Here is a 24,683-nt window from a genome sequence, read left to right on the forward strand (position 1 = left end):
TAAGTAAATTTTTGATATTTAGACAAAGTTAAAGTTACATCTGGCCTCTTGGTATACCCTATCTGGATCTCCAACTCCAAACGGGATGGTTCAAAGTCAACGTTACAGTCAAAGTCAAACTCATCTGTATTCCCAAGAGTAGACTGCTACATCCCACATTTCAAGAGGAGGTGTTTTTTCCGCCATTGCAACCAGCTGATCGAGGTCAGTCATCTCATCGCAGATTAAAGGTTCTATCTTTCGCTTATTATTCTGTGTATCATTTACTACTTTGCCCTTTGAATTTGAATTGCTTCCTTCCTGTTTTCAGTAAGTCGTTACTGATTAAAGTAGCTTAGTAAAAAGAATAGGTTAGTTATAGTTTAGTGAGTCCCAACCCAATTATATACGAGTATATACATATAATGGGCGCCAATCAAATAAGAACACCCTTAAAATAAGAACGAACACGGTGAGAACACTTAGAAATTTCATTTTGATTTTAAAGTACATAAAACTACATATTTAAGTATTTAACAACTTATTGATCTCTCAAAATCGAGAAAATCATGTTTTTTTGTTTTGTGCATCTATCTTGGATGCATATTCATCAAAATGGATGCATCCAACAAAAAACGTGATTTTTTCGATTTTGACGGATCAGTGTATTGTTAAACACTTAAATAATGATAATTAGTTATACACTATCTTATTTAAGTATTTAACAACACATTGATCTGTCAAAATCGAGAAAATCATGTTTTTTGTTTTGTGCATCCATCTTGGATGCATATTCATCAAAATGGATGCATCCAACAAAAAACTTGATTTTTTCGATTTTGACAGATCAGTGTGTTGTTAAACACTTAAATAATGATAATTGGTTATACACTATGTTAGATTTATGGACTTTTAATACACCAAAATGATAAGTGTTCTCACCGTGTTCTCATTTTAAGGGTGTTCTCATTGGAGTGTTACCCTATATAGATGGCTAGTGATGAGACGTGCTCATGGTCTCAATGTCTCATAAGAGATCCGGGTTTCATTTGATGAGCAGAGGTTCACAAATCACAATGCCTCACTGTGAATATGTTATTCTACATATATATATATATATATATATAGGGAAAAGTGAGTATGGGGTTGTTCCCCATCTAAGCTTAGATGGGAAACCCTCACACACAAATATTATAATAATATTTGTATTTTAAACAAATGATGGGCCCCCCATGATATTCATGGATTAAAAAAACAAATTGTGAGGGGTTCCCCATCTAAGCTTAGATGGGGGACAACCCCATACTCACTTCCCCCATATATATATATATAGGGGTGGGTTATTTGTAGTACAAGGGTTTGAAAAAATACAAAAGTACAAGGTATTTCCTCTGTCTTCTTCCTTCTTCCTTCCATCTCCGACCACCACCACCATTTTCGACAACCACCACGATCCTCCGGTGACGACGACCATCTCCGGTGAGACTTACACACGTGTAAGTACAACATACACATGTGTAGGTTGAATAAAAATTATGATTCGGAGCGGGCTTCACCCTTAAGGATATTCATAAACCAAAGCTGGTGGGGGTGATAGGTCATAAAGGGTGATAGGTCATAGGGGATGACCGGTGATGGGTGATCTACCTAACAAAAATTGTACTTACACATGTGTAAGTTACTTACACATGTGTAAGTCTCGCCGGAGATGGTCACCGTCGCCGGAGGATCATGGTGGTGGTGGTGGTGGTCAGAGATGGAAGGAAGAAACAAGAAAAAAAGAGAAAATACCTTGTACTTTTGTACTTTTTCAAACCCTTGTACTAAAAATAACTTTCCTATATATATATATATATATATATATAGGGGAAAGATAATTTGAGACCAACTAAAAAAAGTCCAAAAAAGGACCATTGATTTTCGTTACTTACACACCACCATCATCATCTACTACGATATACAAGACTTTTTTGTAAAAACACTAAGACTTTCCGGCGACGGGCCCACCAGAAAATCATGTGTTACACATGATTTTCTGGTGGGCCCGTCGCCGGAAAGTCTTAGTGTTTTTACAAAAAAGTCTTGTATATCGTAGTAGATGATGATGGTGTACAAAAATCAATGGTCCTAGTTGGTCCTAAAATCAGAGGTGGTCTCAAAATATCTCACCCCTATATATATGTATGTGTGTAAGTTAACTTACACATGATTTTTCTGTGGGCCCGTCGCCGGAAAGTCAGTGTTTTTACAAAAAAGTCTTGTATATCGTAGTAGATGATGATGGTGGTGTGTAAGTTACGAAAATCAATGTTCTTTTTTGGACTTTTTTATCTTTCCCCTATATATATATTATATATATATATATATTATGTGTATATGAGTTTGATTTTGTTACACTATATTTATACACTGGAATTCAAAAGTTTTTGATTTCTTATATCTTCCCATACACTTTTGTTCTTCAGACCGTCAGAGATGTTAGGATTACCGAAAATCCATTTTATCATTCTTCTATTAATCGTCCTTGGAAACCAAGTAGAATCAGATGCCTCTAATCATCGTTACAGTAATGGAGATATAGTCCCCTTTTATGTCAACAAAGTTGGCCCATATTCTAATCCTAGGTTAGTCACATTTGCTTTATATGATTATTGGACTTAAACTATCATGTCGATCTCATTGTTGTTTTCTGTGTATAATTGTATATCCACTTTTTTAAGTTTTTGATTTGTTGGCAGTGAAACTTATGCTTTTTATGATCTTCCCTTTTGTTCACCAGGTACTATATATTTTATGATATATTCGTATTTGTTTTTTTTTTTACGTTATGTTTAACACTCCTGGCGACTTATTAATATTTGGATATTGTTTATTGAATAATAGATACCTTAGCCGAGAAGAAGCTTAATCTAGGTGAGATGCTAAACGGTGATCGTCTTATTTCAGCTCCATATAAACTCAAATTTCTTGATGAAAAAGATTTTGAAGTGTTATGCAATAAGACGTTAAGCAAAAAAGATGTTTCTCAGTTCAGGAGTGTGATAGAAAAGGATTACTTTATACAGCTGTATTATGACGACTTGCCTATTTGGGGTTTCATTGGAACTACGGAAAGGGATTATACAGATGCAAAGATCAGGAACCAATACTTCTTGTTCAAGCATTTTGAGTTTGAAGTTTATTACAATAAGGATCGTGTAATAGAGGTCCGTTTACTAATGCATCATAATTATTTGGCAAACGTTACAGAGGACAAGGAAGTTGTTGTGGACTTTAGGTACTCTGTTAAGTGGTTGGTAACACAACAATCTTTTGATAAAAGAATGGATAAAGACATCGGTTCTACCTTTATACCAGACCACATTATACATCGTGCCTCGATTGCAAACTCATTTGTCACACTCCTCATTCTGATCATCTGCGTGCTGACATTTTACGTGCTAGTCCTCCGCAAAGACATTTCCAAGTATTTGTTCTATAACAAACATAGATTTGCATTGGTCATCTTATTTATTTTATTTTCTGAAGAGAAATTGGTAATCTTTTTTAGTCCTCTATGTTAATCTAATACACTTTATATTCCCTTTCCTGTTTCCCCGATTGCCTAAATAATGAAAGGTACTCTAACGATGTGGAAGAGAATCAAGTGGCAGACAATCAAGAAGAGACGGGATGGAAGAACATCCATGGTGATGTATTTAGATTCCCAAAACATAAGTCCTTATTTGCCGCCGCTCTTGGTTCCGGCAGCCAGTTACTTGTACTGTTAGTGTTCACTTAGATTCTTTTTCTCCTATATTTTAATTTTGAGGTTTCCAAAATTAGTTTTATATCCCCATTCCATCACATTTGCAGCATTGTGTCGATGCTTGTTCTGGGTCTCCTAGGCTTTTTTCCTCCGTATCTTCGAGGAGCATTCTGGAATGCACTTGTCATTGTATATGCAGTTACTAATGTGGTCGCAGGATATACATCTGTTTCTTTTTATTCTCAACTCGAAGGAACCACCTGGGTAGGTAAAGTTATCAATGCATCTTGTCAATCATCATATATACAAATTTGGAACTTCTAAATACATAGTGTGTCTTTTTTTTATTTTTATTCACAGATGAATAACCTATTGGCGACAGGAGGGTTATATTTCGGGCCTCTGTTTCTCGCATTTTGTTTTCTAAATAGTGTTGCCATCTCTTATGGAACAACCGTTGCACTGCCATTGGCGGCGACTGTCGTATTGTCTCTTATATTGGTGTTTATAGCATCACCGTTGCTTCTCCTAGGAGGGTTTGTTGGGAAACATATGACGCCTGATTTCCAAGCTCCTTGCAGAACCACTAAATGTCCTAAAGAGGTTCCTCGGCAACGTTGGTACAGGGGCCTGGTCCCTCAGATGGTCCTAGCAGGATTTCTGCCATTTAGTGTCATATATGTCCAGCTTTACTACATATTTGCAACTGTTTGGGGCTATCGCATTTACACACTTTACAGCATTCTCTTGGTAGTATTCGTTCTGCTTTTGATCATAACTGCGTTAATGTCAATAGTGCTGACATACTTTCAGCTTGCTGCTGAAGATCATGAATGGTGGTGGAGGTATGTTAATAAGTTGGCATGTTTATGACTTTGATCTATATTGTATTCTATGATTGACTTCTTGGGTCAAACACTGACTTTACTTGTGGATCTCCCTGATTTTTGCTTTACTTTATTCAATGTAATGTTTTACATTCACATACCTGTACTGCTGTACTGGTGACTATGAATTGGTTTTCGTTAGTTCAAGCAAACCTCTTTTTTTTATAAAAAAAAAAAAACAAACAGGGATTGTATATGGGCTAATAAAGATTGTTTTTTTTTATGTACAGGTCATTTTTCTGTGGTGGATCTACAGGATTGTTTATATATGGTTATTGCATCTTTTATTATTTCTTCAGATCAGACATGAATGGTTTCATGCAAATCTCATATTTCTTTGGCTACATGGCTTGTGTCTCCTATGGCATCTTCCTTGTACTTGGAACTGTGGGTTTTCGTGCATCATTGCTCTTTGTTCGTTATCTGTATGCAGCAATAAAATGCGATTAGCAGGTATATTTTGACATACAATCTCTTTTGATATCTTTGCGTTGGTTATGTGGTGGCTATACTGCACAATACATCCACCTTTTATCTATATCTATTTGAAAACACAACATGTCCTTATATCATTCACCAGGCTTCGACTGTTCTAGTGGTTAAATATTTTCTTTCCACAGATTTTTCATTCTAATACTCATTGCATCTCAGGTAAGTCACCATCTCATTAGAAACCCCTTCATCACGTATTCAAATGAACCCATCATTAGCGGGTACCATTGTTCCATCAGATTCAACTGATGATAACTGAAAAGTGGGTCTAGATTGACAGAAGCAATAAATCAAAGACAGAAAGCTCGTAACGATGTAATTTACTTTTATGCACAAATACATTTGCTGCACGTTTCCTTTTGATTCTTTTGCAAATTTGTAAGTATGCATAGTTCACAAACATGTAACTACAAATTTGTGTGGAGTTAAAGTTATTCGACTAAAAATTGTGAATATATTCTGCTGGTATGAGAGTGAGTGCCATATTTAACCAACAGACAAACTATATATATATTTGACCAGATTTTGACCCAAGTAAAGGGTAAAGATGCCTGCAAAACTTCAACTTAAAAGTGATTAAACCACTGTACTGCTTAGGGTATAAACTAAAGAGTAATAGTAGTAGTCACCAAAGGCAGTTGCCACCCTATTTGGATGCTACCCTGATATCTTGAATGCTGGCTAGTATGTCACTTTAAAAAAAAGTTAATTAAATACATAAGCATACTATTCTTCGATTGGTTAATAAATAATTAGTTAAGTTTTAGGAGTAGTATATATTAAGATAAAATAAAATTAAGATAAAAGAAAGTTAAGATAAAAATTGTTTGCTATTAAAATGGAAAAAGAGGGAAATTATTCATGTTTTGGTAAATTACGTAAGTGTTGGCAACACTCCATTAAGTCCATTTATCCTTTTTCCACCCTGAGTCCCAATTACTCAAGTTTAGATATATTTTAAGTAGCGTTTTTAACTCACACATAAAAAAAAAAAACACGAGAATAATTTTGGACTACATATTTTCTTCACTTTTTACTTTCTTCAATTAAATAAAAAAATTCATCCAAATCATTTTAAATGTTTTGATGCATTAAATAAGAACAGTTTTAAAATAAGAACACGGTGAGAACACTTAAAAACTACATTTTGATGCATTAAAAGTCCATAAAGCTAACATAGTGTATAACTAATTATCATTATTTAAGTGTTTAACAACACATTGATCCGTCAAAATCGAGAAAATCTTGTTTTTTGTTTTATGCATCCATTTTGGATGCATATTCATCAAAATGATACATCCAACAAAAAACGTGATTTTTTCGATTTTGACGGATCAATGTATTGTTAAACACTTAGGGAGTGTTTGGTAGGAAGGAATCATAGATAATGGAAATGTAATAGAGAATGGAAATAGTGAGAAAGAGAATGAGTATTTGGAAAGAGAATGGATTTCGTTGTTTGGTACCCACAGAGAATGGATATATAAAAAAAATAAATTTTAAATAATAATACATTTATTACATATAAAATCTTTTTTAAAAAAATCCATTCTCACCCATTCTCTACAATTTGTAGAGAATGGAGAGAATGAAATCGATTCCCCTTTCTCCATTGCAAACAAACAAGAGAAGTCTTTCCCATTCCCTTTCTCCCATTTCCATTCCATCATACCAAACACCCCCTTAGATAATGATAATTAATTATGCACTATGTTAGTTTTATGGACTTTTAATGCAAAAAAGTGATGTTTTTAAGTGTTCTCACCGTTTATTATTGTAAGAGTGTTCTTACCGGAGTGTAATTCTATATAAATCTACCAATAAACTAAAACATGATTGAGATATTCTTAGAACGTCATGTGGCGTAATCCTTGATCGACACATGTCTTTTTAATTTAATAATTTTATTAAATTAACTTTTTTTAATTGTATACAGATTCAATTTCCTAATTAGACTTAGAATTAAACTTTAACTCCTAGCTTATAGATACAAGACACATTATAACCTTATTTGATTGATCGTCTTCTCATTAGTCTTTTTTTTTTCAATCCTTCAACTTATATTACTTATAACAAGTTTTAATAACATGAAAAATTCAAAAAAAATTGAGTTTACGATCTGAAATCACAAGGCTATTTGCCGTCATCCTCTATGCTTACAATTTTCTGTTTTGATGTGATTTTAAAAATTTAAGGTAAATCCAAACTTTAAGTAAATATATATTATATTTATTATTAATGTTTATTATAACTTAGTTTCGATTATCGGTTTAGTTTAACCACAATTTATTTCATACTTACAAATCATGTATGAGACATATTCGAGTTTCTTTATAGTACAATCTATATAGCTATCGTACATCGTACGAGTATTATGACTAGTATATATATATACACACGCAATATGGGTAAGGTTAATGTGAGAACTAAAATATATGAGAGAACCGTGAGAACCACTAGTTTTTCTCTCTTTTTCTTCTTTTTGGTGTGGTTTTTTAAATTTTTTTTTGTTTTTTATTTTCTTTTAACAAAAACTCGTTCCCAAAAAAAAAAAGAATAAATTTAAAAAAAAAAAAATCATATAGGTTACGTGCTGAAAACGTATGGATACGGTACGGACGTTGCCCTTATCCGTTTAAAGGGGTTGTCACCGGACGAATATAATAATAATATGAATTTGATGGACGGCGATCCAAGAGATGGTGGTGGTTTGATACGGTATGGGCGTATCCCTTAGCTTTAAGAGTTAATCCCCTAAAGATGTTTTTTTAGTGGTTCCCACAGTTCTCACCATTCTTCTAGTTATCACTTGATCCATTCACCAGTCACCACCCAATATATATAAACTAGTTATTTTTTACCCGTGCGTTGCCGCGGCATACGTATTTTATATGATAATGTTTTGGACCCAAATTTATGTCAAATATTCGAACCCAAACTTTAATAAATACAGCTATATGTAGTAATAACAATAACTCTTTTTTTTAAAGGAATACTTAGATGTATAGACACATAAATAAAACCTATATTAATGTTTTAAATATTACATGAACGTAAGACGTAACGATGATGAAAGTGGTTATATATATATATAACGACGGATGAAAATAATCAAAAATCAAATATTTAAAAGTAAAATCATAACAGTGTGAAAGTTGTTTGATGAAAACATGAGAGCCCAAAAGTTTAGTGTCAAGAAAACGAAAACGAAAACTTTGATGTGGGGTAAAAGTTAAAAGATAGAAACCTTCCTTAAAAAAAAAGGCAACTAAATATGTAGCAACAACAATAAAAAAAAATTATAAAAGAATAATAAGATGTATACAAACATAAACAACAACTATATTAATGTTTTAAATGTTACATGAACGTTAGACGTGACAATGATAAAAGCTGTTATATATTGAAAACATTATATATATAAAAAGACGGATGAAAATAGTTAAAAACTAAATATTTAAAAGTAAAATCGTAACTGTATGAAAGTTGTTTGATGAAACCATGAGAACTTAAAAGTTTAGTGTCAAAAAAGTGAAAACGAAAACTTTGATGTGAGGTGAAAGTTAAAAGATAGAAACTTTAGGTGGTTAAAATGAGAATTAGTAAAAGTTTAATATGCGCTATAAGTAGTTGTACATTTTATGCTTAAAGCACTTGTACATAACATATTACTTTTTAGTATGTATATAATTTATGGGATTATGTCTTTATGTATGTAAAATTGATTTAATGATTTGTGAGAGGTATGTGGATATTATAATGAAAAAAAAAGACTAAAATAGATCTAGTGGAGATGTAAAAAACAAAAAGGAAAATGGTAGGTGTGAGACTCGGAAAGAATGTACGAAAATACCCTCACACGTGTGGTATGTGATCTCACTCAACGGAAAAAAATAAATGGATTTCGCCAGAGGGATGAAACGTGCAACAAAATTGAGTACTTTGGACCTATTCCATAAAAATTCTTGAGCAAAGGTGTAAACCACGGAAATAGACAAACCACATGGACGGATCCTGCAATTAACTCTAAAAAAAATCCGAAAAAATCCATCCGTTCACTCTTACGAGTTAAGAATCAGTCTACCTAAAGAGGGAAGCAAAAGTAATAACTGATAAGTAGTACGTATCGAAAACCCAAGCTAGCTAATGGGTTTTGTCGGTGCACATCAGTTAGGGATTTGGTACCTTGTATGAAAAATTGTGTCATCAAAAGTTCAAAACAAACAATGTGAATTTCTTATGACTTATATACCCATTCTTTGAAACCCGTAAACGAACGGCTCCTTGGGCCATCTCCAATGTGGAATTGTTTGGATTAAAGTTTGGAATTATAATGGGTATGTATAAGAGTGGGTTTTCAAAGTCCACAAAAGACTAGATGAATCGAGAGGCGACAATACACGACATACAAGTATCGTGATAATGTTAATTTCAAATGATAATAAACTACCCGTGCAAACTGCAAAGAATTGAAATTAATGTTTCGATATATATATTTTTTTCATAAATAAAAGAAATAAAATGTAAGTTATAATAATGTAAAAATTGCATAAAAAGCCATATAATTAATAAATTAATAGAGATATTATAAATATATTGGATAAATAGAGTCTCTAGATAATAAGTTTATATGTATTTAACTTTCATTTCCAAAACCAAACATGTTAATTAGTTATAAAACTCAATCATCAATCACACACCCTTTATATAGACTAAAGGATACTTGCATAATGTGGTGATGGTGATAGCGATGGTGATGGGTAGTGACTCATGGAGACGATTAGTGGCGGAGGAGATGGTGGTAGCAGCGGCGGCAATATTGGCATTGTGGTGGTGGTGACAATAGATGGTAGTGTAACTATTTTAGAAATTTAATATAGATGTAATTAGTTAATTTAATTAACGGTATAATAGGAAATTTAATGTTTAGTTGCTAAAAATAAACATAAATAGAGAGGCAAATTTGATTAATCTTCTTAGTTTGAAAAAAATAAAAAATTATAATGTAATATTGATAAGGAGCATAAATCTACGTAGTTTGGTTGTTGATAATATATTTCACATCTCATTAAGGTATACCTTTGTAACCGTAGAGGTTTAATGTATTTAACATTTTTCATAAAATAGGGATAAAGGGTATTTTTACTAAAATTATTATTATTACCATTTTTTTAATAAAATATATTAGTCTTTATAAAAGTTATAACTCTTGTGTTGAATCTTTTAGAATTTGATATGTGAATTGTTTAATTGATCCTTCCCTTCACATAATCTAGATCTCAACTTAGATAGTTTTCGGATAAAATAAAAAATTAGTAATAGTCTATTAAGAGAATGGGTAATATGGACACTATTGTTTTCTTAATTATATGATGAGAGATGAGGATATGTAACTTTGATGTATAAAACTCTCACATGTTAATTTTATAATACATAAAAAACATGGGTTAATCATTTATTTATTAAACAGTAAATATTAAAATATTACTATGTAAGAAGGTTATATATAACTAGCTTAGGTACATAAAAACCACACACTCTGAAAATATAATGCTCGTAAGATTAATTATTGACAGTTAACTTCTGTAGCTTTGCTAGTATATAATGACGGAGTTACGGAGATATAGAGAGCGAAGAGGCATTGTTTTTGAACTTTGAAGAATGGACGTAAAAATTATTAAAAGGAAACTTCAGATATAAAGACAAGAGTAAATTACATTTTTCGTCCTTTAACTTAATACGTTTTGCACTTTTTGTCCCTAAAGTGAAAAAATAGCAAAAAAACCTAAACTTGACACTTTTTTCGCTTTTCGTCCTTGAGATAACGGTGTTAGTTTTTTCTGTTAAAATTGCCAACATTCGTTAAATTTTTTGTTCACTTTTCGTCCTTTTTTTCACTTTTTATTTATATTTTTGAAAATGTCAAAACTGCTCAGCAATGTAAAAATCATACATGAGTAGGCAACGAATCTTAAAATAAACTATTAATTGAGTAGGGTTGGTATCAAATGATACATAGAAAGCACATATATCTATGAACACATAACGATTTATTGAACGAGACAATTACATAAAAGTACAATTAACACGATGAATAAATAAAGTTAAACACATAATATGTCATCTCTACCAATGTACTAAAATACGTTTGGGGTTTTCTTTAAGTGACGCGTGTCACTATATTAAAACGACGTATGTCTCTTTTAAGCTATACTTATTTTTTTTAAAAAAATTCTTTTAAGATAACATCAATAATTATTCATACTTTAAGTATTATTAAAATTAATATTATATTTATTATGATCAAATTTAACTAAATATATATACGTAAATTATTTTTTCAAACATTTTTGATTATTGAACTTTACAAATCATCAAATTAACCCACAGTTATACTATAATGCTTTTGTTAAGTATATTGTGTTATCTAAATTTCAATAAATATATTTTGATAATCATAAATATATATAAAAAATTGTAATATATCTCGTATTTTACTTTCAAATACGGTTTATACGTCATTGGGTAGTTTTGAAATTATCAAAATGGAAAAAAAAAAGTGAAAAAAAAGGAAGGACGAAAAGTGAACAAAAAACTAATGAATGTTAGCAATCTTAACAGAAAAAACTAACACCGTTATCGCGGGAATGAAAAGTGAAAAAAGTGTCAAGTTTAAGGTTTTTTTTGCTATTTTTTCATTTTAAGAACAAAAAGTGTAAAATGCTCAAAGTTTAAGGACGAAAAATGTAAATTTCTCTAAAGAAAAAGTAATTGTCTCGGTCTCCCAACTCCAATTGGGACGTTTCAAAGTCAACGTTAAAGTCAATAGTCAAACACATCTGTATCCCCAAAAAGACCCCAACACTTCATCTTCCATTTCAAGAGTTTTTTTTTCACTATTGCAACCAGTTGAGCTCAGTCATTTCATCACATATTAAAGGTCCAATCTTTCTCTTATATATATATATATATATATATATCAAATTTACTTGTTAGCCTTTTGAACTTAAATTTCATTCTTTCTGTTTTCAGTAAGTCGTTACTGATTGAGAAGTATCTAAAAAGAAAAGGTGGCCTAGCGATAAGACGTCCTCGAGGTCTCATAAGAGATTTGGATTCAAATATTATTTGTACCTGTTCTTTTCTCTTTATATTCTCTTTCGTTATACTTATCACATTGATATATATCTTACTAATTTGTGTTTAAGTCTAGTTTAAGTCTTCGGTTTACAGTTCTCCTCCAACTGCAAAGGCATATTAGAGGATATGTTAGTTTTATATGGCCCAGACCAATTGATGATCCAATATCCCTTTAAAGTTTCATGATGCCAGGATTTTCACTATGGAGTCACCGAACAGTTTTCATAATACTAACAAGCGTGGAATTGCACAAAATTAAAATTACATAAGTATGGGTTTTCCAATTAATATATACATAAAAATGATACTAGAATATTAAGAGTGCCACCACATGGCTCCGCTACTGACAATGCCTCACAGGGAATCTGTTATTCAACATATATTACAGTTTGATTTTGTTTAAACTGACTAAGACTATCTCCAATGGGTATGTTTTTGGGCGCCCTTAGGTGCCCTTGGATATCCTTTGCGGTTGAAGCTTATCCAAAACTAAAGATTTTTTGATGCATGCCCTTACTCAAGGGCATGCCCTTAGGTGCCCTTATTTATATTTTTTTTGTTTTTAGTGGAGTTAAAGGATATGTAAGGATGTTTGTATGGTTGGTGATAAAATTATAGGATTTTAAGGATTTATAAGGATGTGTAAGGATTTGTAAGGATAAGGGCGTCCTTAGCATTGGAGATAGCCTAAATCTATTGAAGTTTTTAAGTTTTTTGATTTCTTATTTCTTCACACCTTTTTTTTCAGACCAACAGAGATGTTAGGATCACCAAAATCCCATTTTATCATTCTTCTATTAATAGTCCATGGATACCAAGCAGAATCAGATGCCTCTAATCATCGGTACAGTAATGGAGATATAGTCCCCTTTTATGTCAACAAAGTTGGCCCATTCTCTAATCCCCGGTTAGTCATATTTGCTTCATATATATATATATATATATATATAGGTATATATATATCAGGCTTAAGTTATCATGTCGATCTTATTGTTGAAATCTGTTATATATCCACTTTTTTTGAAGTAATTTATTTAATCAGGGAAACATATGCTTATTATGATCTTCCCTTTTGTTCACCAGGTACTTTTTTTCTTATTATATGTTTGTTTTGTTTTCATTATCTTTAACACTCTTCACGACTTATTAATACTTTGATATTGTTTATTGAATAATAGATACCATAGTCGAGAAGAAGCTTAGTCTAGGTGAGATGCTGAATGGTGATCGTCTTATTTCAGCTCCATTTAAAATCAAATTCCTCGAGGACAAAGATTTTGAAGTATTATGCAATAAGACGTTAAGCAAAACAGATGTGTCTCAATTTAGGAGTGTGATAGAAAAGGATTACTATATACAGCTGCATTATGACGACTTGCCTATTTGGGGTTTCATTGGAACTGTGCAAAGGGATTATACAGATCCAAAAATCGGGATCCAGTACTTCTTGTTCAAGCATTTTGATTTTGAAGTTCATTACAATAAGGATCGTGTTGTAGAGGTCAGTTTACGAATGAATCATAATTTCATGGCAAACGTTACAGAGGACAAGGAAGTTGTTGTGGACTTTACTTACTCTGTTAAGTGGTTGGTAACACAACAATCTTTTGAGAAAAGAATGGAGAGATACACCGGTTCTGCTTTTTTACCACACCACATATCTATACATCATGCCTCAATTACAAAGTCATCTCTCACACTCCTCATTCTGGTCATCTGCGTCCTCTCATTTTACGTGCTAGTCCTCCGCAAGGACATTTCCAAGTATTAGTTCTATAATAAACACAGATATGCATTGGTAATCTTATTTAGTCCTCTATCTTCATCTCATACATTATAATTTTCCTTTCCTGTTTCCACGATTGCCTAAATAATGAAAGGTACTCTAACGATGTGGAAGAGAATCAAGCCGCAGACAATCAAGAAGAGACGGGATGGAAGAATATCCATGGTGATGTGTTTAGATTCCCAAAACATAAGTCCTTACTTGCTGCGGCTCTTGGTTCTGGCAGCCAGTTACTTGTACTGTTAGTATTTACTTAGATTCTGGAACTTTTCTAAATATTTCTTTTATACATACCTTTGAAGATATCTGAACTTAGCTTTGTTACCTATGTTCCATTACATTTGCAGCATTGTATCGATTCTTGTTCTGGGTCTCCTAGGTTTTTTTCCTCCATATGTTCGAGGAGTACTCTGGAATGCGCTCGTCATTGTATATGCAGTTACTAATGTGGTCTCAGGATATACATCTGTTTCTTTCTATTCTCAACTCGAAGGAACCACCTGGGTAGGTGAATTTATCAATGCATCTTGCCAAATATACAAATTTGGAACTTCTATTCACATAGTGTTTCTTTTTTTCCTGACAGAAAATCAACCTATTGGTGACAGGAGGCTTATATTTGGGGCCTCTTTTTCTTACATTTTGTTTTCTAAATAGTGTTGCCGCTTCTTATGGAACAACTGTCGCACTACCATTAGGAGGGATAGTCATATTATCTCTTATAATGGTGTTTATAGCATCACCGTTGCTTCTTTTAGGAGGGTTTGTTGGGAAACATATGACGCCTGACTTCCAAGCTCCCTGCAGAACCACCAAATGTCCTAGAGAGATTCCTCAGCTGCGTTGGTACAGGGGTCTTGTCCCTCAGATGGTCTTGGCAGGAATTCTGCCATTCAGTGTCATCTATGTCCAGCTTTACTACATATTTGCAAGTGTTTGGGGCCACCGCATCTACACACTTTATGGCATTCTGTTTGTAGTCTTCGTTCTCCTCTTGATCATAACTGCGTTAATGTCAGTAGTGCTGACATACTTTCAGCTTGCTGTTGAAGATCATGAATGGTGGTGGAGGTATGTTAATTAGTTGGTCTTCGACTATGATTGAGTTATTGGGTCAAACATTGACTTTAATCGTGGATTTTCCTCTTCGGGTTAATTTTTTTTCACTCTGATGTTTTACATTCACATACCTGTACTACCGTACTGGTGACTCGATGAATTAGTTTTCATTAGTTGAAGCAAACTTCCTGTTTCTTAAAAGAAAAAAAAAAACAGATTCTATATGGGCTAATAAAGCTTTTGTTTTTTTTGTTACAGGTCATTTTTCTGTGGTGGATCTACAGGATTGTTTATGTATGGTTATTGCATCTATTATCATTTCTTCAGATCAGACATGAATGGTTTCATGCAAATCTCATTTTTCTTTGGCTACATGGCTTGTGTCTGCTATGGCATTTTTCTCGTTCTTGGAACTGTGGGTTTTCATGCATCATTGCTCTTTGTTCGATACCTGTATGCAGCTATAAAATGTGACTAGCAGGTATATTTTGACATACAGTTTCTTTCAATATCTTTGCGTTGGTTAAGTATGTGGTAGTTATACTGCACAATACATCCACCTATTATCTGTATCTAGCTGAAAACACAACATGCCCTTATAATCATTTACCAGGCTTTGACTGTTCCAGTGGTTACATATTTTCTTTTTATAGATTTTTCATTCTAATACACATTGCATCTCAGGTAATTCACCATCTCATCAGAAACTCCTTCATCACGATTACAAATGAACCCATCATCAGCGGGTACCATTAACCATCAGATTCAACTGAATAGCTGAAAAGTGGGTCTAGATTGACAAAAGCAAAAAATCAAAGATAGAAAGCTCATAACGATGTAATTTACTTTTACGCACAAATACATTTGCTGCACTTTTCCTTTTAATTGTTTTGCAGATTTGTAAGTATGCATAGGTCACAAACATGTAACTACAAATTTGTGTGGAGTTAAAGTTATTTGCTTACTAAAATTTGTGAATATATTCTGCTGGTATGAGAGTGAGTTCCATATTAACCAACAGACAGAACTATATATATATTTGACCAGACTTTGTCCCAACTAAAGGGTAAAGATGACTGCAAAAGTTTAACTTAAAAGTGATTAAATTAATCACAGTACTACTTAGGCTATAAACTGATGAGTAATAGTCAGTAGTCACCAAAGGCAGTTGCCACCCTTCAACAACATTTAGACATGATCACTTGTAGCCTTCACACCAAATGTTCAGTCTATTTTCTACAGAAAAAATAAACCATGGGTGGGTTTTTCTTTTTTCTTTTTTTTTTTGGGTGGGGGCTGGGGGCTGATTCGAGCTTTGCGTATTACTCATTTGGATGTCATTGGTGTCTTGAATGTTGAAAAAAAAAAAATAAGTAGAGACGTAAGCATACTTATATGTGATTGGTTAATAAATGTTTAAATAACTTACTTTAATATATAGTATGATAAAATAAGATCAAGATGAAAAGAAGATAATATAAAATAAAGATAAAAATTATTTGTTATCAACATGGAAAAAGGGAGAAATTATTCGATGTTTTGTTAAAACTACTTGAGTATTGGCAACACTCTATTCTATCTTTTTTTTCACCCTCACTCCCAATTAATTCTTTGATGCCACCTCTACAACTTTTATGTTTCTTAATACAAGTTATAGGCTCTTTGTTCGTTACCTGTATGCAGCTATAAAATGCGACTAGAAGGTATTTTTTAATTTACAATCTCTTTTGATATCTTTGGTCATTACCTGTTATCTATATCTGTTTGAAAGTACAAAATGTCCATATAATTGTTTTAACAACTGTTTTAGTGGTTAATAATTTTCTTTCCATAGGTTTTTCATTGTAATAGACATTGTGTCTCAGGTTAGTCACCATCTCGTTGGAAACGTCCTTCGTTACCTATACAAATGAAGTAATAAACCCATCATCAGCGGGTACCATTGTTACATCAGAGTCAACCGATAACTGAAAAGTCGTCTAGATTGACAGAAGCAAAAAATCAATGACAGAAAGCTCTTAACGATATAATTTACTTTTACGAACAGAAACAATTGCTGCACTTTTTCCTTTTGATTGTTTTACAGACTTGTAAGTAAGCATAGTTAACAAACATGTAACTACAAATTTGTGTGGAGTTAAATTTATCCTCTAAGCAAGAATTTTGAATAATTGAATATAATCTGCTGGTATCGAGTGCTAACCGACAGAACTATATAGTTCAGGGTACTTTATCCCAAAGAAACGGTAATGATAATTACAAAACTTCGACTTAAAAGTGATTAAACAGCTGTACTACTTAAGGTATAAACTGCAACAAGTAGTAGTAGTAGTAGTCACCAAATGTTAGCATAATCCCCGATATTTACTAGTACACTACCATAAGTCTGAACAATAAATGTCATTATATAATTTATGTGTTGTATGGTTTTGCAACTAAAATTAAAATCTTTTTCCTATTGTTTTGTAGTGGTTATAATTTTCATTTTACGAGGGCGGTGAGATGGTGGGGATGATAAGTCATAGGAGGTGATAAGTCATATAGTGTGATAGCCAAATGCTTTAGCCGTACGGGATCCGCCCTCGGATTTAAAAATTCGTCGAAAGTATATCAAATGTCATCTCTAATGAAAGAGCATGAAATTTTAAGAACACCCATACAATTTTTATAAATTATTGATAAACGGTTTTTGAGATAAACGATTTTGAATGAATTAGAGGAATAAAATGATTTATGAAAGAGAGAAAAAAAATGAGTGGTTGAAACTTAAAGGTATTATAAGTATATTAGGTAGAGATGTTTAAATAAATAAATAAAGAAGATGAGTAATTTAGTTAATTCAAATCATCTTTTGAGATTTTAAAAAAAAAAAGCAAAATGTTTTATAAATTAGTATAAATATAGATAAAGAAATCAAAAACACTACCCTTGTTCTTTTATTATTTTATATATTTATTTTTTTAGAGAAAATTTCATTAGATTACCCTGTGGTTTACTGTATTATCATTTTTTTACCCTGTCGTTTGAATTTATTATTATTTCACCTTGTGGTGACTTTTTGTATCATTAGAAACCCATCTCTTAAACGAACATTAGTGTTTCTCCGTTAACCCTTTCACGTGCATTGCACATGAGGGTGTATTGGTCATTTTACCTCTAACACTCTCTACTTCTTCTTGCTTCTCTTTACCAGATCTAAGAACCAAATCTATCTATATCTCACAATCTCACATACATATATTAAACAACAAATCTCGAACACTTTTTTCCAGATCACCAATTGTGATAATATAAACACATTCAAATTAATATAAATATCATATACATATACATACATATTACAACAACCATCATTTTTAACACATATATCTATATACATACAATAGATTAAGCACCAAGGCACCAAATATATTACATCAAAACAACACACATATACATTTGCAATTATATCTATTGATAGTAAAATTATTGAGAACTCATTTGAAAGATCTTTTGTGATAACCATAAATAATACGCTTGATTATCACAATATTAAAGCACTACATGTACATCCCCAACAAACCCCTAATGCCCCCAATTATTTTTTTTTGACCGTCGACCCACTATTTATAAATCACAAATAAAAGTTAAAAACTAATAATTATAAATTAACCAACCCATAATCTAGAAGCGTACAATTGGAGATATCCAAAAGAAGATACCGTTTTTGCCATTCGCCCAATTGCCCTGGTTCTCACAAACAAAAACCGCCGGAAGTATTATATTTTTATTATCAATTGCTCTCATCGAGAAAACTGGTGGGTGGAAAGAGTGGTGGCTACGGTCGTTGGGTGAATAGAGATAACATTTGTAGCAGGGACGATGGATAGGTCGACGGAAATAGTGACGGACTGCCGGTTGTAGCAGGTGGTTGGGGAGGGCGAGATCTAACAGGTGGTGGAAGTGTTGGATTTCAAAACTTTTCTTCCGAAAAAGTTTTCCGCCTGTGTTGGATTTTAAAGCAGGTGGGGGATCTGCCATGTTGCTTGTGTGTGTGTGTGTTTTTATGTGTGTTTATTTTTTCATATTTTTAATGTCTTTTTGGCATAACGTTTTTTCCATATTTTGAAGGATTAGCAAAATAGATGTATGTATGTATTGATTTTAGGGTATTTGATCGAGAAACGAAAAGCAACAAGAAGAAAAGAGTGTTTTAGATAGTAAAAAAACGAAATTACCCTCATGTGCAATGCACGTGAGAGGGTTAACGGAAAAACACTAACGTCCGTTTAAGAGGGGGGTTTTTAATGATACAAAAAGTCACCACAAGGTGAAGTAATAAAAAATTCAAACGACAAGGTAAAAAAACGATAAAACAACAAATCATAAGGTGATCTAATGAAATTTTCTCATTTATTTAATACAGTATATTAAGATGGAGTAATGGAAGTAGAAAACTAAAAATTATGAAAAGGGTAGATATATCATATCATATAACATATAAATGACAAAGTAAAAGTCACCACCTCCAACTCTAAAGTCCAATTGGGATGATTCAAAGTCAACGTAAAAGTAAAAAGTCAAGTCATCTGACTGTAACCCCTACATTACATCTCACACTTCAATAGGAGCTTTTCGCCAGCCATTGCAACCAGCTGATCGAGCTCAGTTATCTCATCACAGCTTAAAGGTCCAATCTTTCTCATATTTATTTTACCCAATTTGTTCATTCTCTGTTTTTTACCCTTTCATTTGCAGCTGTTTTTTTTTTCTTTCCTTTCTGTATATTCTTCTTCGTTTTTCTTTTCTATATATCTAGCTATTTCTATATAATAAGTAAATAGTTATGTATATGTATTCCATTTTATTTTAATATTTTATCCATTTAGGCTCTAATTTAAGTGTTGCCTTTACTTCTTGCTCCAAAAACCAACTGGGTTGGATCGGTGGTTGGTGCCGTCGCCTCCGGTGACAAAGGTCATGGGTTCGATCTTTCTACCTTTGGCAGAACCTGGTGACAAAGGTCATGGGTTCGATCTTTCTACCTTTGTCAAAACCTGGAAGCAGCCTCTCTACCTTTGGTAGGGGTAAGGCCGTCTACATCTCAACCTACCGTATTGGGACCCAAAACTCATGGAAGACAGCATTGAGAGTTACTTTACTTTTTACTTTTCTTTACTTCTTGCTCCAATGTCCCTTTAGAGTTCCACAATGCCTCACAGGAATCAGTTATACTACATATATTACAGTTAGATTTTATTTACACTAAACCAATACTTTGGAATTCAAAAGTTTTTGATTTCTTATATCTTCCGACTTTCGTTTTTTCAGACCAAGGGAGTAAGAGAGCAACAGAGATGTTAGGATTACCAAAAATCCGTTTTATTATTCTTCTACTAATCGTCCATGGAAACCAAGCAGATTCAGATGCCTCGAATCACCGGTACAGAAATGGAGATTTAGTCCCCTTCTATGTAAACAAAGTTGGCCCATTCCATAATCCTCGGTTAGTCACATTTGCTTCATGTATCTATTGGGCTTAAGTTATCATGTCGATCTCTGTTTATATCTACTTTTTTAGTATATTGATTTCTTTCCAGGGAAACATATGCTTATTATGATCTTCCCTTTTGTTCACCAGGTACTAATTTTATTAAGATACATTTGTTTTTCTTTCGTTATCTTTAACACTAGTCGCTACTTCTTAATACCTGGATAATGTTTATTGAATAATAATAGATACCGTATTCGAGCAGAAGCTTAGTCTAGGTGAGATGCTGAATGGTGATCGTCTTATTTCAGCTCCTTATGAAGTCAAATTTCTTGAGGACAAAGATTTTGATATATTATGCAATAAGACATTAAGCAAAGCAGATGTTTCTCAGTTCAGGAATGTGATTGAAAAGGATTACTATATGCAACTGTATTATGACGACTTGCCTCTTTGGAGTTTCATTGGAATTTCGAGAAGGGATTATACCGACGAAAGGACTGGGAACATGTACTTCTTGTACAAGCATTTCGATTTTGAAGTTCGTTACAATAAGGATCGTGTTATAGAGGTCAATTTACGAACCAGTCCTAATTTATTGGCAAACGTTACAGAGGACAAGGAAGTTGTTGTGGACTTTACATACTCTGTTAAGTGGTTGGTAACACAACAATCTTTTGAGAAAAGAATGTTGAAATACACGGGTTTTGCCTTTTTACCACATCACATGTCTATACATCATGCCACGATTACAAACTCATCTATCACACTCCTCATTCTGATCATCTGTGTACTGACATTTTACGTGATAGTCCTTCGCAAAGACATTTCCAAGTAATAGTTCTATAACAAACATAGATATGCTTTAATAACATTTTTAAGTCTTCTATGTCCATCTCATACACTTTATTTTTTCTTTTCTGTTTCTCCAATCGCCTAAAAAATGAAAGGTACACCAGCGACGTGGAAGAGAATCAAGTGACAGACAATCAAGAAGAAACGGGATGGAAGAACATCCATGGTGATGTGTTTAGATTTCCCAAACACAAGTCCTTATTTGCGGCGGCTCTTGGTTCTGGCAGCCAGTTACTTGTACTGTTAGTGTTTCCTAAGAATTCGAAACTTTTTTTGAATATTTCTTTTAACGGTATCCGAAAGTAGCTTTGTAACCTACATTTTGTTACATTTGTAGTATTGTAGCGATTCTTGCTCTGGGTCTCCAAGGTTTTTTTCTTCCGTATGTTCGAGGAGTATTCTGGAATTCACTTGTCATTGTATATGCAGTTACTAATGTGGTATCAGGATATACATCTGTTTCTTTCTATTCTCAACTCGAAGGAACCACCTGGGTAGGTGAAGTTATCAATGCAGCTTGTCAAATTATACAACTTGAGAATTTCTATTCACATGGTGTGTTTGGTTTTTTCTTGACAGATGAATAACCTGTTGGTGACAGGAGGCTTATATTTGGGGCCTCTGTTTCTTATGTTTTGTTTCCTAAATAGTGTTGCCGTTTCTTATGGAACCACTGTGGCACTACCATTGGAAGGGATAGTCATATTATCTCTTATATTGGTGTTTATAGCATCACCGTTGCTTCTCTTTGGAGGGTTTGTTGGGAAACATACGACGTCTGACTTCCAAGCTCCTTGCAGAACAAACAAATGTCCTAGAGAGATTCCTCGGCAGCGTTGGTACAGGAGTCTTGTCCCTCAGATGGTCTTGGCAGGAATTCTGCCATTCAGTGTCATCTATGTGCAGCTTTACTACATATTTGCAAGTGTTTGGGGCCACCGCATCTACACACTTTACGGCGTTCTGTTAGTAGTCTTTGTTCTCCTTTTGATCATAACTGCATTAATGTCAGTAGTGCTGACATACTTTCAGCTTGCTGTTGAAGATCATGAATGGTGGTGGAGGTATGTTGATTCGTTGGCATGATTATGCCTTATCTATATGCTATTCTATGCTTGAGTTCTTTTTACTCATGATTCTCATTTGTTGGGTTTATTTTATTGCCTCTGATGCTTTTTACTCGTGGTTCTTTTTACCGTTCTGCTGTACTGGCGACTTGATGAATTTGTTTTCAATAGTCCAACTGTTCAAGCAAACCTCCTTTGTAAGTTTTTTTTCTTTATGGTCTAATAAAGCTGCTTTTCTGATACAGGTCCTTCTTTTGTGGTGGATCTACAGGATTGTTTATGTATGGTTATTGCATCTATTTTCATTTCTTCAGATCAGACATGAATGGTTTCATGCAAATATCATTTTTCTTTGGCTACATGGCTTGTGTCTGCTATGGAATCTTTCTCGTACTTGGAACTGTGGGTTTTCGTGCATCATTGCTCTTTGTTCGTTACCTGTATGCAGCTATAAAATGCGACTAGCAGGAGTAGCAGGTATATTTTGACATACAATTTCTTTTTGATATCTTCGCATTAGTAAAGTATGTGGTAGCTATTCAAGTACAATACATCTGCCAATTATCTATAGTTTTAACCCGGCTTCAACAGTTAAGTGGTTAAATATTTTATTTCCACTTTGCATCTCAGGTTAGTCACCATATCATCAGAAACGTCCTTTATTACCTGTTCAAATGAACCCATTATACGCGGGCACCATTGTTACGTCAGAGTCAACTGATGATAACTCAAAAGTGGCCTAGGTTGTCATAAGCGATATATCAAAGACAGAAAGCTCATAACGATGTAATTTACTTAATGAACAAATACAATATATTGCTGCACTTTTCCATTTTGTTGTTTTACAGATTTGTAAGTATGCATAGTTTACAAACATGTAACTACAAATTTTTGTGGAGTTAAAATTATTTGCTAACCAAAAACTGTGAATATATTCTGCTGGTATAGAGTGAGTGCCATATTTAACCAAAAGACAGAACCATATATATAGTAAGAACTAGATTATAGACCCGTGTCCAACACTGGACACGAGCTTATGATATTATCAATATTAGTTTTTCATACATTTAAATCATAAAACTTATAATTTTGAAGATATATTTTGCAAGTAATAGTACAATAATCACAAGTTCGTCACTGTCGTTATTAGTTGAGACATATTGTTGGAATTGTTTGCCGTAGTCATTCTCTATTATAGAATTTTTTTAAAGCAGTTGCACCAATAATGTAATATTATTATAAAAGATAATTAAAAATTAAAATATAAACATACTTATGATCCCGTACTTGACATTCAAGTAGATGTTTTAAATTATGATGTGGGGCCATAACACAGAGAAGTTTATTTCAATCACTTGTTCTATGATAACTTAGATAACAATTAGGATTGTTTTCCTATTCTTTGATAACAATTAGGACTCTTGATTTGAGTGATAATAGTAACTTTAAACATTAATTCACAAAACTAATATATAAAAAAAGAAAATTTTGTACCTTTTTGATTGAGAGATAGAATGAATTTTTAATGGGGTTCATATTAGTTTGAATTTATCATTCAACTAACCCTCTGTTGTAAATCATGTTTTGTTTTGTGATCGTCTCATGTTCTGTGATTCCTATAGGTATCAATTTATAATATTTTCTTATAAAAAATATTTATCTTTAGTCATGTAGTCGACATTGATATTTATATGTGTAAATCTATATTTTAATTTTACATAATAATAAGTCAAGAAAAGTCAAATTGAAATCTTGAGAAAGTCAAGAGATGTGATTACACGGATTGTTTATAGCATTTTAAAGATAAGATAAATTATTAAATATATAAATTTAAATGTAAAAATGTAAGTAAAAACAAATTTAAAAGAATATACAACATTAAACACATATATTATATTTCATCTTTTGAAATAATTTTTTATACATAATATTTCATATGTTGAAACTGTTTTAACTAATTAAATGATTAATTTTTTTTAAAATGCTTTTCAAGTTGATAGCTAAATCAATTATTAATTAAGTATTAAGGGTTAAAAAGTGTAAATTATTGATGGAAAACCAAAAAGTGTAAATTAATGAGACTTTTTCGATAAATACTAATATAATAATATATTTGGATAATGATTATTAGAATTTTTAATTTATAATTAAATTCGATGATGACATAAGCGAAAGTCAATTTTATAAAATTAAGCGATTT

The 24,683-nt window shown here is 32.6% G+C and overlaps 3 protein-coding genes across 5 annotated transcripts; all 3 read left to right on the plus strand.

The window, feature by feature from the left end:
• Window positions 1–37: 37 nt before the first annotated feature.
• Window positions 38–5,561, plus strand: LOC122585282 (transmembrane 9 superfamily member 3-like). Of its 2 annotated transcripts, none has more exons than XM_043757403.1 (9): window positions 38–230; window positions 2,445–2,603; window positions 2,718–2,758; window positions 2,863–3,445; window positions 3,598–3,744; window positions 3,835–3,991; window positions 4,088–4,572; window positions 4,845–5,067; window positions 5,266–5,561. In XM_043757403.1, the coding sequence occupies exons 2-8, from the start codon at window positions 2,455–2,457 to the stop codon at window positions 5,062–5,064; spliced, it is 1,782 nt and encodes a 593-aa protein (XP_043613338.1). In that variant the 5' UTR covers window positions 38–230; window positions 2,445–2,454; the 3' UTR covers window positions 5,065–5,067; window positions 5,266–5,561. The 2 variants fall into 2 exon arrangements, with proteins under 2 accessions (XP_043613338.1, XP_043613339.1); XM_043757404.1 differs by having other exon boundaries at window positions 38–204.
• A 6,443-nt stretch (window positions 5,562–12,004) lies between these two features.
• On the plus strand, window positions 12,005–16,071 carry LOC122585281 (transmembrane 9 superfamily member 2-like). Of its 2 annotated transcripts, none has more exons than XM_043757400.1 (10): window positions 12,005–12,046; window positions 12,139–12,236; window positions 12,995–13,153; window positions 13,289–13,329; window positions 13,425–14,010; window positions 14,127–14,273; window positions 14,380–14,536; window positions 14,619–15,103; window positions 15,350–15,572; window positions 15,776–16,071. In XM_043757400.1, exons 3-9 carry the CDS (start codon window positions 13,005–13,007, stop codon window positions 15,567–15,569), a joined length of 1,785 nt encoding a protein of 594 aa, XP_043613335.1. In that variant the 5' UTR covers window positions 12,005–12,046; window positions 12,139–12,236; window positions 12,995–13,004; the 3' UTR covers window positions 15,570–15,572; window positions 15,776–16,071. The 2 variants fall into 2 exon arrangements, with proteins under 2 accessions (XP_043613335.1, XP_043613336.1); XM_043757401.1 differs by having other exon boundaries at window positions 12,139–12,203.
• A 3,553-nt stretch (window positions 16,072–19,624) lies between these two features.
• On the plus strand, window positions 19,625–23,406 carry LOC122585280 (transmembrane 9 superfamily member 2-like). The gene is made up of 9 exons (XM_043757399.1): window positions 19,625–19,760; window positions 20,402–20,576; window positions 20,671–20,711; window positions 20,810–21,395; window positions 21,512–21,658; window positions 21,754–21,910; window positions 21,996–22,480; window positions 22,729–22,960; window positions 23,114–23,406. Exons 2-8 carry the CDS (start codon window positions 20,428–20,430, stop codon window positions 22,946–22,948), a joined length of 1,785 nt encoding a protein of 594 aa, XP_043613334.1. The 5' UTR covers window positions 19,625–19,760; window positions 20,402–20,427; the 3' UTR covers window positions 22,949–22,960; window positions 23,114–23,406.
• The last annotated feature ends 1,277 nt before the right edge of the window (window positions 23,407–24,683 follow it).

Source organism: Erigeron canadensis, chromosome 1 (assembly GCF_010389155.1).
Source record: "Erigeron canadensis isolate Cc75 chromosome 1, C_canadensis_v1, whole genome shotgun sequence".
Classification (NCBI taxonomy): Eukaryota; Viridiplantae; Streptophyta; class Magnoliopsida; order Asterales; family Asteraceae; genus Erigeron; species Erigeron canadensis.

Excerpts from the sequence above, each read along its gene's own strand:
- LOC122585280 (XM_043757399.1), top strand. The coding sequence starts at position 20,428 with ATGTTAGGATTACCAAAAATCCGTTTTATTATTCTTCTACTAATCGTC. Across the intron at positions 20,577-20,670 it reads GGCCCATTCCATAATCCTCG|GGAAACATATGCTTATTATG; the intron begins GTTAGTCACATT and ends ATTTCTTTCCAG. Across the intron at positions 21,396-21,511 it reads CTTCGCAAAGACATTTCCAA|GTACACCAGCGACGTGGAAG; the intron begins GTAATAGTTCTA and ends AAAAAATGAAAG.
- LOC122585282 (XM_043757403.1), top strand. The coding sequence starts at position 2,455 with ATGTTAGGATTACCGAAAATCCATTTTATCATTCTTCTATTAATCGTC. Across the intron at positions 2,604-2,717 it reads GGCCCATATTCTAATCCTAG|TGAAACTTATGCTTTTTATG; the intron begins GTTAGTCACATT and ends ATTTGTTGGCAG. Across the intron at positions 3,446-3,597 it reads CTCCGCAAAGACATTTCCAA|GTACTCTAACGATGTGGAAG; the intron begins GTATTTGTTCTA and ends AAATAATGAAAG.
- LOC122585281 (XM_043757400.1), top strand. The coding sequence starts at position 13,005 with ATGTTAGGATCACCAAAATCCCATTTTATCATTCTTCTATTAATAGTC. Across the intron at positions 13,154-13,288 it reads GGCCCATTCTCTAATCCCCG|GGAAACATATGCTTATTATG; the intron begins GTTAGTCATATT and ends TTATTTAATCAG. Across the intron at positions 15,104-15,349 it reads GATCATGAATGGTGGTGGAG|GTCATTTTTCTGTGGTGGAT; the intron begins GTATGTTAATTA and ends TTTTTGTTACAG.